Source organism: Panthera uncia, chromosome D4, assembly GCF_023721935.1.
Source record: "Panthera uncia isolate 11264 chromosome D4, Puncia_PCG_1.0, whole genome shotgun sequence".
NCBI lineage: Eukaryota > Metazoa > Chordata > Mammalia > Carnivora > Felidae > Panthera > Panthera uncia.
In genome coordinates, this window is record NC_064807.1 from 24,200,680 (window position 1) to 24,215,482 (window position 14,803).

General features: G+C 38.2%; 1 protein-coding gene across 4 annotated transcripts in view; it reads right to left on the bottom strand.

The window, feature by feature from the left end:
* KIF27 (kinesin family member 27) overlaps positions 1–14,803 on the bottom strand; it is a 92,769-nt gene that overhangs the window by 69,327 nt on the left and 8,639 nt on the right. For 3 of the 4 annotated variants that reach the window (XM_049650353.1, XM_049650203.1, XM_049650120.1), the window contains exons 3-4: positions 7,019–7,246; positions 2,886–3,844 (exon numbers count right to left, since the gene is read on the bottom strand). In XM_049650353.1, the coding sequence (XP_049506310.1) occupies positions 2,886–3,844; positions 7,019–7,246 (1,187 nt within the window). The remainder of the gene's footprint in view (positions 1–2,885; positions 3,845–7,018; positions 7,247–14,803) is intronic. The other variant, XM_049650280.1, reaches the window with a different exon arrangement.

Sequence of the window (14,803 nt, forward strand, 5' to 3'; positions counted from 1 at the left end):
GAATTTCCAACAGATGGAGAGAAAAACTTAGTACCCCACCATCCTCAATCAGGGGGTTTTATGGGCTTCCATTTCAGCCACCTTAGAAGGATGAAGTACTCCTTATTGTCAACTCCTATAGTGCTCCAAAGGTCAAGCTTCCCATCAATCGTATTTCCTGTTCTGCCACTTTCTTATACCAAACAGGAAGGGTCAGGCCTGCTCTATTATGAAGAAGGTAGAGCAGAGTTACTGCTTTAAAAAAAGAAAAAAATCCATGATTTTTGGGGAACCTGGATGGCTCAGTCAATACAGCATGCAACTCTTGCTCTCAAGGTCATGAGTTCAAGCCTCATATTGGGGGCAGATTACTTCAAAACAAAAATTAAAAACTCCATTATTTTAAAGTTATGACTTTAAATGCTTATACTTAAGTATCAGACGTTGTGAGATAGGGTGCCTGGGTGGCTCAGTCAGTTGAGCGTCCAAGTCTTGATTCTCTCTCTCCCTCTCTTTCTGCCCCTTGATTGGAAGATACACGTAACTTAGTAAACAAATATTTTCCAAATGATCGATGGGTGATGATTGAAAATCACGTGGATGAAAGATCCATTCAAAGTACAAGATAAAGGGGAGCCTGGGTGGCTCAGTCGGTCAAACAACTGACTCTTGATTTCCACTCAGGTCACGATCTCACAGTTGTGAGATGGAGCCCTGTGACAGGCTCTGTGCTGGGCGTGAAGCCTGCTGGAGAGTCTCTCTCCCTCTCCTGCCGCCCCTCTCCTGCTTGCGCACGCACGCATGCGCTCTTTCTCTCTCTCTTAAAAAACAAAAAAAAGCAAGATAAAAATAAAAATTTTAATGCACAGATCTTAACGTAACAAAAATAGTTTCAAATCCCACATTGCAAGTAACCTTTAGGATGCCGCTACTTGTTGAGTTTTGGTGCAATAACCAAGAAGAATATCCATAATTATCTGAAAAAAAATTAAAATGTTCCTCTTTCCAATTACAAATCTAAATGAGGCTGGATATTCTTCATGTATTTCAACTAAAACAACATATTGCAACAAACTGTATGCCGAAGCAGATATGAAAATCCACACATCCTCTATTAAGCCAGACATTAAAAGAGATTTGTAAAAATGTACAACAATTCCACTTTTATTAAGTTTTTTTATTTGGAAAATAGTTATTTTTCATGAAAAAATGTTTTTACTTAACATGTCATTGGGTTATTATTTTGAGTGAATTAATAGCTTAAATTTTTGTGTTTTAATTCTAATATGGTAAATATCAATAGATACAACCCACATAAACAAAAGCTCTTTAGGGGACCTCAATTTTAAAAACATAAAAAAAAAAAAAAAAAAACCTTGTATGGGCACCTGGGTGGCTCAGTCAGTTAAGTGTCTGACTTCAACTCATCTCGCGGTTTGTGGGTTCGAGCTCCCCATTGGGCTCTCTGCTATCAGTGTAGTGCTATCAGGCCCACTCTGGATCCTCTGCCTCTCTTTCTGCCCCTCCCCTGTTTGTGCTCTCTCTTAAAAATAAATAATATTAAAAAAAAAAAAAAAAAAACCTTGTGAATAAAAAGTCCAAGAACTGCTGCAATAGAGGTTTCTTTCTAGAAAGCTGTTTTCAGGACACCTGGGTGGCTCAGTTGGTTAAGCATCTGACTGGCTCAGGTCATGATCTCCTGGTTTGTGAGTTCAGCCCTGCGTCAGGCTCTATGCTGACAGCTCAGAGCCTGGAGCCTGCTTTGGATTCTGTGTCTCCCTCTCTCTCTGCCCCTAACCCACTTGCATCCTGTCTCTGTCTCTCTCAAAAATAAACAAACATTAAAAAAAAAAAAAGAAACAAAGCTGTTTTCCTATTTTCAAAAACTGGCAGAATACCTATTTGCCCAACATAATGCAAACCCCACGTAAGCAGAATAGGTACATCTTGTTTTCCGTGATTTCCCTAGGGACACGAAATCTTCAGGTTTTTGAATGGAAAGTGACAAATGTATTTCAGAACTCAATGTACATAATATGTACACATGTACATACCTACATCCCTTAAATATTGTCACATACAATGATTTTGTTTGTTTAAAAAAAAATCAACATTCCGGGGTGCCTGGGTGGCTCAGTAGTCACTTCAGCCTCTGACTCTTGATTTCAGCTCAGGTTACAATCTCGCAGTTCATGGGTTCGAACCCACATCAGGCTCTGCACTGACAACACAGAGCCTGCTTGCGATTCTCTCTCTCCCTCTCTCTGTCCCTCCCCTGCTGTACTCTCTCAAAATAAATAAATAAATAAACTTTTTTTAAAAACTCAACATTCCACACTCAAGGGGTGAAGTTTTTTTTTTTTTCTTCAAGAACCACTGACTCAAAGAGGGATAAAAACTCAATAAAGTACTTCATTTTGTTTCTGAAATTATGTTTCTCTTCACCCTCTAAATTAATGACCAGGTCCCCAAGATTCTACTTCATAAATGTAACAAGTTAAAATACTGAAAGAGAGGGGCAACTGGGTGGCTCAGTCAGTTAAGCATCTGACTCTTGGTTTCGGCTCAGGTCATGGTCTCGAGTTTCCTGACTTTGAATCCTGTGTCAGGCTCTGTGCTGACATTGTGGAGCCTCCTTGGGATTCTCTCTCTCCCTCTCTCTCTACCCCTCCCCCACTTGCTCTCTCTGTCTCTCGAAATGAATAAACTTAAAAAAATTAAAAAAACATTAAAAGAGAAAGGAAAATGAGGACAAAGCAGTAGGAAAAGGGAAAAAGAGACTGAGCAAAAGGCAAATGAGAATTTACATATAATCCTTTTTAAAAACTTCTGGAATCCCAAAATGACCCTTGCCCAAATAAACGGAGTCCTTAAACAAGTCACTAACGGAAGTGGTGTCTACATACCTGGCATTTCCTAAGCTCTCGCTTCAGCTGGAGAACTGTCACATGCTGTGGTCCTTCTTCCAGGTTGCCGACGCCGTGGCTCCCTCTGAACGAGGCGAACACTGCCTTCCTGACATCCTGGGTCATGTTAAACCACTCCTGCAGTTTGTGTTGCTGCTTTTGGTTCAGTCTGACAGCACCCTTTAAGTCCACCAGGAAGGTAAAGGCTTCCTCTACACAGGTTTGGTAACTCTGACACTCTCCTTGTAGCTGAGCTACTTGTTCCTCAAGAGACCGGATCCTGTTTTTATCAGGAGTCCCCTCTTGATGGATCTGGCTGGTTTGGCTGATGCTATCCTGCTGGCTTTGCAGAGCTTCTCGAAGCAACTTGATTTCAAATTCCATTTCGTCCATACGGTCAGACTCGGGGCTGAAGTTTAAGGTGGGTTTGTTTCTAATATTGCGTGCTCTGTTGGCATATTTGAGGGAATTTAAGGACTCGTCAAAATCTGAGGAGGATGGGCTGACGCAAGTGATCATGACAGTCTTGGCACTGCCTCCCAAGGAATCTTTCAGAAGCCGGGTGATTTTAGCGTCCCTGTATGGAATATGGGAGCTCTTCCTGCGTGGGTCCCCAAGAGCACTGATTACATTTCCTAAAGCCAACAGCCCACTGTTGATCTGAATGGATTCTTTGAACCGTTCGCCAGTATTCCCGGTTTTAGTTACTCTTTCCGAGCCCGCCAAATCCACAAAGTGGAACTTTGAGACAATATGCCGATGGGAATACCACGATCCATCTTCAGCTGCCTCTGTAGTTTTCTCTACTTGACAAATGCTGATTGTAAAAATTGCATGTGATCTACTGGAGTGCTCGTTCATTTGGGTGGTACCTGTATGCCTGGCTGCATTCCCCATCTCCAGGAGACTCATCACCTCATCTGCGTTCTCCACGTGACATTCCTTGGCCCCAACAATCACTTAAAATAGCAACAGCAAGTTTTTAAACCAAATTTTAATCAAAACCCAGTAGAGTTTAAACTTAACCACAACAGTTATTATTTGCTAAACTTCCCAGGCTAAGAAAGTGTCTTAAAAAATCAAGAGCATTTCAAACAATAGTGACAGCAATATCATTAAGTAATTTTGGATAATCTTCCAAAGGAACTATTTTAATAGACAGCACTCATTTTGATATTTAAATTCTAAAAGATATTATATATATGTGTGTGTGTGTGTGTGTGTGTGTGTGTGTGTGTGTATTAAACAATCTGGTTTCTTTGGAGTCACATATCACACTCAATTCTTTAAGATGACTGAGAAAAGAAAAACCCTTTAATCCAGTATTTTGACTTATAGAGTCTAACAGACTTATTTAAATAGATTAATTAAATATTAACTCAAAAGAATTAACTAGTGGTAGATTAATTAAAAGAAATCCGTTTCTTTTGAGTCTTCAAACCATCCTTAGGTTTAAGGGTTTTGGTACTGTGTGGTCATAACCAATGATACATGAAAATTTCAGTATAAATAAATTGGTTATTCATTTTAAAAACAGGCTTAACCTACATAATATCAGAGTATAAGATAAACAAACATGTTGGCAATTCACAAAAAGCAAAAAAGTTTCTATTTCAACAACAGCAGAATAAGAGCCAAAAATAAACCAAAGCTTACCACCCACATTATTTGCTTATATCCAAACATACTTCAAAAAGAAGAAGGTGGATTTGGGCTTTGAATCAGAGTCATAAAGCTCCTGATTCTGTGCTTGAATTACAGAGCCATGTTTCCTCTTTATTCAGATTCGGTTATGTCACTGTTTTCTTGAAAAATAATCATTTTGCCTTCATTATTTCCATCATGACACTTTCTTAACAACCTAGTTCATTGAAAGTTCTAAAGTACTTATACTACAAACAGGGAATGCTAACACATCACCAATTATAAAGTATGACAATGTAACTGTAAATCAAAGGATAACTTTCATAAAGTTTTTTAATGTTAGGCTACAGCTTAGCACTATCCATGGTCCTCAAACCTAGCTGCAAATCATCTGGAAGTTTTATAAAAGAGAAAGTACTGATGCCCAGGCCCGATCAGACAAATTCATCAGGATTTCTGAAAAGCAGGGCCCAGAAATCAGTTTTTTTTTTTACTTTTTTAAATGTTTATTTATTATTGAGAGACAGAGAGAGAGCGTGAGCAGGGGAGGGGTAGAGAGAGGGGGAAACACAGAATCTGAAGTAGGCTCCAGGCTCTGAGCTGTCAGCACAGAGCCCAACGCGGGGCTCGAACTCACGAACTGCGAGATCATGACCCGAGCTGAAGTTGGTCACTTAACCAACTGAGCCACCCAGGCGCCCCTGGAAATCAGTATTTTTTAAAAAACTTCCACGGTGATGCTAATTGTGCAGCATCTAGGTTGGATGCCAACCAGTGCTTTACACGAAGGAACTAAATAAGGATGTCAAAGAAATACATTTTGGTTGTGAGTGGAATACCGTATAAAACATACGGCAATTTGTCTTAAGAGCATTTGTCACATCTTTCCAAAACTTTTGCAGGACTGATAACAGCTATTAAGTTTATCAGGGGTGACAGCATATGGGCTATTTTACAATAAATATGTATTATTTTTGTATCTTTAACAAAAAATAAAAACATTCAAGAATTACCTTTTATATGATATAGAAGCTCAAAACACTGGCCTGGATTCTGTCCAGAAAAGATAAACTACACTGAATTATCTAATAAGACCATAGACTACCATGTATGCTTTCTTTCTCAAAAACAAAACAGGGGTGCCTGGGTGGCTCAGTCAATTAGGCGACCGGCTTCAGCTCAGGTCATGATCTTGCAGTTCGTGGGTTCAAGCCCTGCGTCGGGCTCTGTGCTGACAGCTCAGAGCCTGGAGCCTGCTTCGGATTCTGTGTCTCCCCCTCTCTCTGCCCCTCCCCCGCTTGTACTCTGTCTCTCTCTCTCAAAAAATAAATAAATGTAAAAAAAAATTAAAAAGAAAACAAAAACCAATTTTTTCAAACATTGAGGAATTCCAGGGCTGCCAAGCCAGGGCTAAAAAGGCAACAAACTTCACTGCCCCCTGCAGGCAGTTTGAACGACCTTACATTCCTACTGCGAGGAGATTCCCTCAAGGGGACACTCCTCAAGCAGGATCCTGTTTCTCCAAGAAGGTTCTACCTAAGTATCCTTTCTTAGAAACACATCCAAGTCATTGTTGTTAATAATAATGAAACTCTGGAAACTGCTTAAATGTCCAACAATGGAATATTAGGTAAAGTATAATACATTTAGAAGACAAATTACTACATGACCATGAAGACTCATAACTTTGAGAAATATTTAATGTTGTGTGAAAATGCTCACCATATAAATATTACATGAAAAAATAAGATGCGATGTTATATGTAGGGTTGCAAGTATATTAAAAAAAATTATACATGCATGGGAAAAGAAATCTGGAAGGAAACACACCAAAAACAGAAGTTACTTTTTCTGGGTTCTGGGATTAAAACTGATCTTTAATAACTTTCTTCCTTAAACTTTTCTATGTTTTCAAAATGTTCTATGTTGAACATATAACCCTTTAAATCAGAAAAGCAGGAGGTGCTATGCTTTAAAATACTTGCATTTTGACCCATTCGAACCTTCTCCCATTTCCAAACAAATTGATATTTAATGAGATTAACAAGTTGCTAGCATAGAAAGATCTTGAAAAATACAACAAAGTACAGGACAAAATCAAAGAGGACAAAAGGAGAATTCTAGATCAACTTGGACAAACACCAAAGGGAGAAGCCGTCTCCAATCTGGGAGAAACTCTGGGAGAAAAAAAAAGTACAAATACTAATTTAGCCTATTTCAAAGTCTCACTGATCTTCAGCCCAGAGCGGGGACAATTATAGAATATAACTATCTTGAATTACAACTTACTAACTTCATTTAACCAACCAGTCTGAACTACTTTTCACCTGGGTGATTTAATGGATATTGGGAATTAAAAAGGTATTCAATTTTAAAGAAAAAACAAATTCCTTTTGCTTCTATGTCTGTTTTAAAGATTCTTTGGAATATATCCAGAAACTGAATTAAATCACATCTATTTGGTAATGAAGGCAGTCAATGCTATTTACCTGTGTTTCCTTTTTCATCTTCTCGGATGTGAAGATCCTTCATAGATGTTTCTAATTCTAGAAGATCTCTTAGGTCTTCCTTATATACTTCTATATAAGACACTTTGATATTAAAGTCAGTGCTAGAATTTTCAGAGATGTTTTGAAATATTTCTTGGATAGCTCGAGGAATGATACCCTTTTGACCCTCCACAACTGAAGCTAAAAATTTAGAGAAAGAAAGGACATCTGAAAATTAAAATATAAGAAAAGCCAAAACCCTAAATTTATAATGTATACATCTATTTTCTTACATTTCTCTATATTACAAATTTTTTAAAACTGTAAACTATAATATTGATGTATAAAAGTTTCCACAATTAAAAAAAAATTTTTTTAACGTTTTATTTATTTTTGAGAGAGGGAGACACAGAGCATGAACAGGGGAGGGTCAGAGAGAGGGAGACACAGAATCTGAAACAGGCTCCAGGCTCTGAGCTGTCAGCACAGAGCCCGACGCGGGGCTCAAACTCATGGACCACAAGATCATGACCTGAGCCAAAGTCGGCCGCTTAACCGACTGAGCCACCCAGGCGCCCCAACAATTTTTTAAATAGTTTTAAAAATTACAAGGTAAAGTGTGAAACAAGTCAAAGAACAAATTGGGACTTAAGGTTAAATAAGTTAAGTTAATTTAGAAACCTACCCAGCATTTGTAGCATTGTTCCATAGAAAATATGTTTCAAGCGCAAAGGGTTGGCTTGCAAATGAACCTTAAAAATAACTAGCTTCCAGGTTTAAAATTACCAATGTTTAGATTTTTGGCAACAAACATCCTGAAAATGTGAACCTCTATTAACTTGGACTACCTTTCACCTAATTTAAGATGCAAGACTGCCATCGTGTGGCAAATAAAGAAAGCTGTAGCTTTTTCTAATACAAGAGAGTGAAGATTCTTTTTTGAGTTTCCAGGAACTAGCCAATAGTTGCACCTATGAACTACAGTGCAATATACACATTGTAGATTACCCAGAATATAAAGTCGATTAGAAACAGCTGATTCATTTCCCACTTCAAAAGATAACAAAACACAATAATTCAAAACTTACCAAAACACTGAATTTCAAATATTTATCATAAAGCTTCAATAGGTATTTTGGTAACCTAAATGCCATATTTTCAACGTTACACTTATATTCCAGAGACACCTTCGGAGAGAGAACTTGTAAAGTTTTATACATCAACAGCTATCATTTAGCTATTGTATGTTATTTAAAGAACACACAAAAGTTTCTAGAGAATGTTCTAGTTTCTGGTACAAGTCAGTAAATCCAAGGTGCTGAGAAGCAGGAAAATGACTATTAGTTTAAATAGGCATCCTATTGAAAAAAAAAGATTATTCTGCCTCAGGGCCTAGCATGGTGCCCTAGGCACTACAAATGCTCAATAAATTATTTATAGGAGGAAAAAAACAGCATTATTTAAAAATCAGACACCAGGGGTGCCTGGGTGGCTCAGTCGGTTAAGCATCCGATTTCAGCTCAGGTCATGATTTCACAGTTTGTAGGTTTGAATCCCACATTGGGCTCTGCACTGAAAGCTCAGAGCCCGGAGCCTGCTTCAGATTCATTTTCTCTTTCTCTTTCTCTTTCTCTTTCTCTCTCTCTCTCTCTCTCTCTCTCCCCCTCCCCTGCTCTCTCTCTCTCTCAAAAGTAAACATTAAAAACATAAAGTAAAATAAAAATAACAAGTAGCTACAATGAACTATTGGGACCTCATCAAGATAAAAAGCTTCTGCACAGTGAAGGAAACAATCAGCAAAACTAAAAGGCAATGGACGGAATGGGAGAGGATATCTGCAAATGACATATCAGATAAAGGGTTAGTATCCAAAATCTATAAAGAATTTATCAAACTCAACACCTAAAAAACAAATAATCCAGTGAAGAAATGGGCAAGACATGAATAGACACTTTTCCAAAGAAGACATCCAGATGGCTAACAGACACATGAAAAAATGTTCAACATCACTCATCATTAGGGAAATACAAATCAAAGCCACATGAGATACGATCTCATACCTGTCAGAATGGCTAAAATTAACTCAGGCAACAACAGATGTTGTCACTTATATATAACACCCAGTGCTCATCCCAACAAGTGTCCTCCTTATTGCCCCTCACCCCTTTAGCCCTTCCCCCCACCCAACACCCTGCTGGCAACCCTCAGTTTGTTCTCTGTATTTTAGAGTCTCTTATGGTTTGTCCCCTTCCCTGTTTACATTATTTTTCCTTCCTTTCCCTTACGTTCATCTGTTTTGTATCTTAAATTCCACATATGAGTGAAGTCATATATTTGTTTTTCTCTACTTTTGCTTAGCGTAATACCCTCTAGTTCCATCCACATTGTTGCAAATGACAAGATTTCATTCTTTTTGATCACCGAGTAATATTCCATTGTATATATATATATACACCACATCTTCTTTATCCCTTCATCAGTCAATGAACATTTGGGCTCTTTCCATACTTTGGCTATTGTCAATAGCACTGCTATAAACATTGGGGTGCACATGCCCCTTCGAAACAGCACTCTTGTATCCCTTGGATAAATACCTAGTAGTGCAATTGCTGGGTCATAGAGTAGTTCTATTTTTAATTTTTTGAGGAACCTCCATACTGTTTTCCAGAGTGGTTGCACCAGTTTGCATTCCTATCAGCAGTGCAAAAGAGTTCCACTTTTATTCAACATAGTACTGGAAGTCCTAGCCATAGCAATTCGACAACGTAAAGAAATAAAAGCATCCAAATTGGTAAGGAAGAAGTCGGTTAAGTGTCTGATTTCGGCTCAGGTCATGATCTCATGGTTCGTTGAGTTGGAGCCCCACACTGGGTTCTGTGTTGACAGCTCGAAGCCTGGAGCCTGCTCCAGATTCTGTGTCTCCCTCTCTCTCCACCCCTCCTCTGGTCACACTCTATCTCTCTCTCAGAAATAAATAAAAACTGGAATGGAGGAACTATGGTCCATTCCAACTGTAGAATATTATATAGTCTGAAAAAAATGAGTAAATTTCTATGACACAAAAGTGAAGAAATGAAATACTTTATATTGTTAAATGCAAAAAGAAAGTTATAGAAATAATGGTATAATAATTCATTAAACAAAACAACAAGAATAAAACTACATGAATATTTGTAAAATGCCTAGAAAAATGTCTAGAGCACTCTAGAATACTATACATCAAATGGTTATTTCCTTGGGATGAGACTAGTTTTCATTTATTTTAGTTTCTTTTTTTTTAATGTTTATTCATTTTTTTATGGGGGAGGCAGGAGAGGAGGACAGAAGATCCTAAGTGGGCCCTGCACTGACAGCAGAGAGCCCGATGCCGGACTCAAACTCACAAACTGCAAGATCATGACCTGAGCCAAAGTCTGACACTTAACCAACTGAGCCACCCAGGCACCCCTAATTTAATTTCTTAAGCATCACTTGCAATTGCACTTTTTACAATGCACATTATTATAATTTTTAAAGAGCCAGGGAATAAGTTTCTAGAAAGATTCCTTTAAAAAATGAGAGGACCCAAATAAACAAAATTACTAACAGAAGGGAAGAAATAAAAACCAACACCATAGAAATAAAAGCAAACGTAATAGAATATTATGAAAACCTATATGCCAACAAACTGGACAACTTAGAAGAAATGGATGAATTCCTAGAAACATATAATCTATCAAAACTGAAGCAGGAAGAAATAAAAATTTGAACAAACCAATCACTAACAATGAAATTGAGTCAGGAATCAAAATACTCCCAACAAACAAAAGTCCACAACCAGACAGCTCCACTGTGAATTGTACCAAACATTTAAAAAAGAGCTAATACCCATTCTTCTCAAACTATTCCAAAAAATACAAGAGGAAGGAAAACTTCCAAATTCATTCTATAAAGCCAGTATCACCCTGATACCAAAACCAGATAAAGACACCACAAAAAAGATGACTACAGGCCAAGATCTCTCATGAATATGGATGCAATCCTCAACAAAATATTAATAAACCGAATTCAAAAATATATTTTAAAAAATCATACACCACGATCAAGTGGGATTTACTCCTGGAATGCAAGAGTAGTTTATAAGCTGCAAAATAATCAATGTGGTATGTCACATCAGTAAGAGAAAAGATAAAAACCATATGATCACTTCAACAGATGCAGAAAAGCATTTGACAAAGAACATCATCCATTCATGATAAAAACCCTCTGCAAAGTAGGTCCAGAGGGAATATATCTCAACAAAATAAAGGCCATATATGAAAAGCCCATAGCCAACAAGATATTCAATGGTAAAAAACAGAGAGCTTTTCCCCTGAAGGTCAGGAATAAGACAAGGATGACCACACTCACCACTAGAAGTCCCAGCCATAGCACTTTGACAGCAAAAAGAAATAAAAGGCATCCAAATTGGTAAGGAAGAAGTAAAACTCTACTGGCAGATGACACAATACTATATATAGAAAATGCTAAAGACTCCACCAAAAAACTCCTAGAACTGATAAATGAATTGAGTAAAGTCACAGGATACAAAATCAATGTTCAGGCATCTTTTGCATTCCCATACACTAATAATGAAGCAGCAGAAAGAAAATTAAATAATCTCATTTACAATTGCACCAAAAATAAAATATCTAGGAACAAACTTAACCAAAGAGGTGAAAGATTTGTACTCTGAACACTATAAAATATTGATGAAAGAAACTGAAGACACACAAAGAAATGGAAAGACGCTCCATGCTTATGGATTAGAAGAACAAATACTGTGAAAATGTCTATACTACCCAAAGCAATCTATACATTAAATGCAATCCTTACCAAAATACCAACAGCATTTTTCACAGAACTACAATAATCTTAAAATTTGTATGGAACCACAAAAGACTCTAAACAGCCAAAGATATCTTGAAAAATAAAAACAAAACTGGGGGCACCTGGGTAGCTCAGTCGGTTGAGCATCCAACTTCAGTTCAGGTTATGGTATCACGGTTCATGAGTTCAAGCCCCACGTCAGGCTCTGTGCTGACAACTCAGAGCCTGGAGCCTGCTTCAGATTCTGTGTCTCCCTTCCTCTCTTCCCCTCCCCTGCTTGCATTCTGCCTCTCTCTCTCTTTCTCTCTCAAAAATAAATAAACATTTTAAAAATTTCTTAAAAAGGGGCGTGCCTGGGTTGGCTCGTTGGTTAAGCATCAGACGTCGGCTCAGGTCATGATCTCACAGTTCGTGGGTTCAAGCCCCGCATTGGGCTCTGTACCGACAGCTCGGAGCCTGGAGCCTGCTTCGAATTCTGTGTCTCCCTCTCTCTCTGCCCCTCCCCCACTCACACTCTGTCTCTCGCTCTCAAAAAATAAGTAAAAAACATTTTAAAAATTTAATAAAAAAATGTTAAAAAAAAAAATAAAGAAAAACAAAACTGGAGGAATCACAATTCCAGACTTCGTTACATTACAAAGCTATAGCAATCAAGATAGTATGGTATTGGTACAAAAACAGACACATAGATCAATAGAACAGAATAGAAAACCCAGAAATAAACCCACAATTATATGGTCAATTTATCTTCAACAAAGGAGGAAAAGAATATGCAATGGGAAAAAGACAGTCTCTTCAGCAAATGATGCTGGGAAAACTGGACAGCTACATGCAAAAGAATGAACCTGGACCACTTTCTTTCACTATATACAAAAGCAAACTGAAAGTGGATTAAAAACCTAAATGTGAGGCCTGAAATCACAAAAATCCTTGAAGAGAGTACTGCCATTAATCTCTCTGACATTGGCCATAGCAACTTCTTACTAGATACGTCTCCTGAGGCAAGGGAAACAAAAGCAGAAGCAAACTATTGGGACTACATCAAAATAAAAAGCTTCTGCACAGCAAAGGAAATAATCAACAAAATTAAAAGGCAACCCTACTGAACGAGAGAAGATATCCGCAAATGACATCCAATAAAGGATTAGTATTCAAAATATGGAAAGAACTGATACAACTCAACACCCAAAAAACAAATAATCCAATTTAAAAATGGGCAGAAGACATGAACAGACATTTCTCCAAAGAAGACATCTAGATGGTCAACAGATACCTGAAAAGATCCTCGAGGGGAACTTGGGTGGTTCAGTCAGTTGAGCAACTGACTCTTAAAAAAAAAATTTTTTTTTAATGTTTATTTATTTTTGAGAGAGAGAGAGACAGAGCGTGAGTGGGGGAGGAGCAGAGCGAGAGGGAGACACAGAATCCAAAGCAGGGTCCAGGCTCTGAGCTATCAGCACAGAGCCTGCCACGGGGCTCAAACCCACAAGCCGTGAGATCATGACCTGAGCCGAAGTCTGACGCTCAACCAACTGAGCCACCCAGGCACCCCAGCAACTGACTCTTGATTTCAGCTCAGGTCATGATCTCACAGTTCATGAGTCCGAGCCCCATGTTGGGCTCTGTGCTGACAGCGTGAAGCCTGCTTGGGATTCTCTGTTTCCCTCTCTCTTCCCCTCCCCTGTTCACACTCTATCTCTCTCAAAAATAAATAAATAAACACTAAAAAAAAAAAAGATGTTCAACATCTCTCATCATCAGGGAAGTGCAAATCAAAACTACAATGAGATATTGCCTCATACCTGTCAGAATGGCTAAAATCGACAACACAAGAAACAAGTGTTGGTAAGGATGTAGAGAAAAAGGAACCTTCTTGCACCGTTGATGGGAATACAAACTGGTGAAGCCACAGTGGAAAAAGAGTATGGAGTTTCCTCAAAACCTTAAAAATAGAACTGCTTAATGATCCAGTAATTGCACTACTGGGTATTTACCCCCAAAATACAAAAACAGTAATTCAAAGGGATACCCCTTTGTTTAAGCCCCTATGTTTATAGCAGTGTTATTTACAATAGCCAAACTATGGAAGCAGCCCAAGTATCCATCAATAGATGAATGGATGAAGAAGATACCACAGATATATATAATGGAATATTATTCAGCCATAAAAAATAATAAAATCTTGCCATTTGCAAAGACATGGACAGAGCTAGAGCGTGTACTGCTGAGAGAAACAAGTCAGTCGGAGAAAGACAAATACCATACAATTTCACTCATATATGGAATTTAAGTAACAAAACAAATGAGCAAAGGAAAAAAGAAAGAGAGACAAACCAAGAAACAGACTGTTAACTATAGAGAATAAACTGACGGTTACCAGACGGGAGGTGTGTAGGGTGATGGGGGAAAGAGGGGATGGGGATTAAAGAGTACACTTAACATGGTGGGAAAAAAATGATTTTTTTAAAAAATAAAAAGATGGGCGCCTGGGTGGCTCAGTCGGTTGAGCGTCCAACTTCGTCTCAGGTCATGATCTCACAGTTTGTGAGTTCAAGCCCACGTCAGGCTCTGTGCTGACAGCTTGGAGCCTGGAGCCTGCTTCCGATTCTGTGTCTCCTCCTCTCTCTGCCCCTCCCCTGCTCATGCTCTGTCTCTTTGTCTCTCAATAATAAATAAACGTTAAACATTTTTAAAAATATATATTAAAAAAATAAAAAGAATAAGAAAACCTAGGGGATAAAATAAAAAACTGTTTCTAAGGGTGTTATCAAGTATAAAGTACTTTAGAGCAGCTATAATATTTTTTTTAAGTTTATTTAGTTATTTTGAGAGAGAGAGAGAGAGAGAGAGAGAGAGAGAGAGAGAGAAAGAGAGAGGGGGAGGGGCAGAGAGAGAAGGAGAGAGGGAGAATCCCGAGCAGGCTCCGCACTGTCAGTG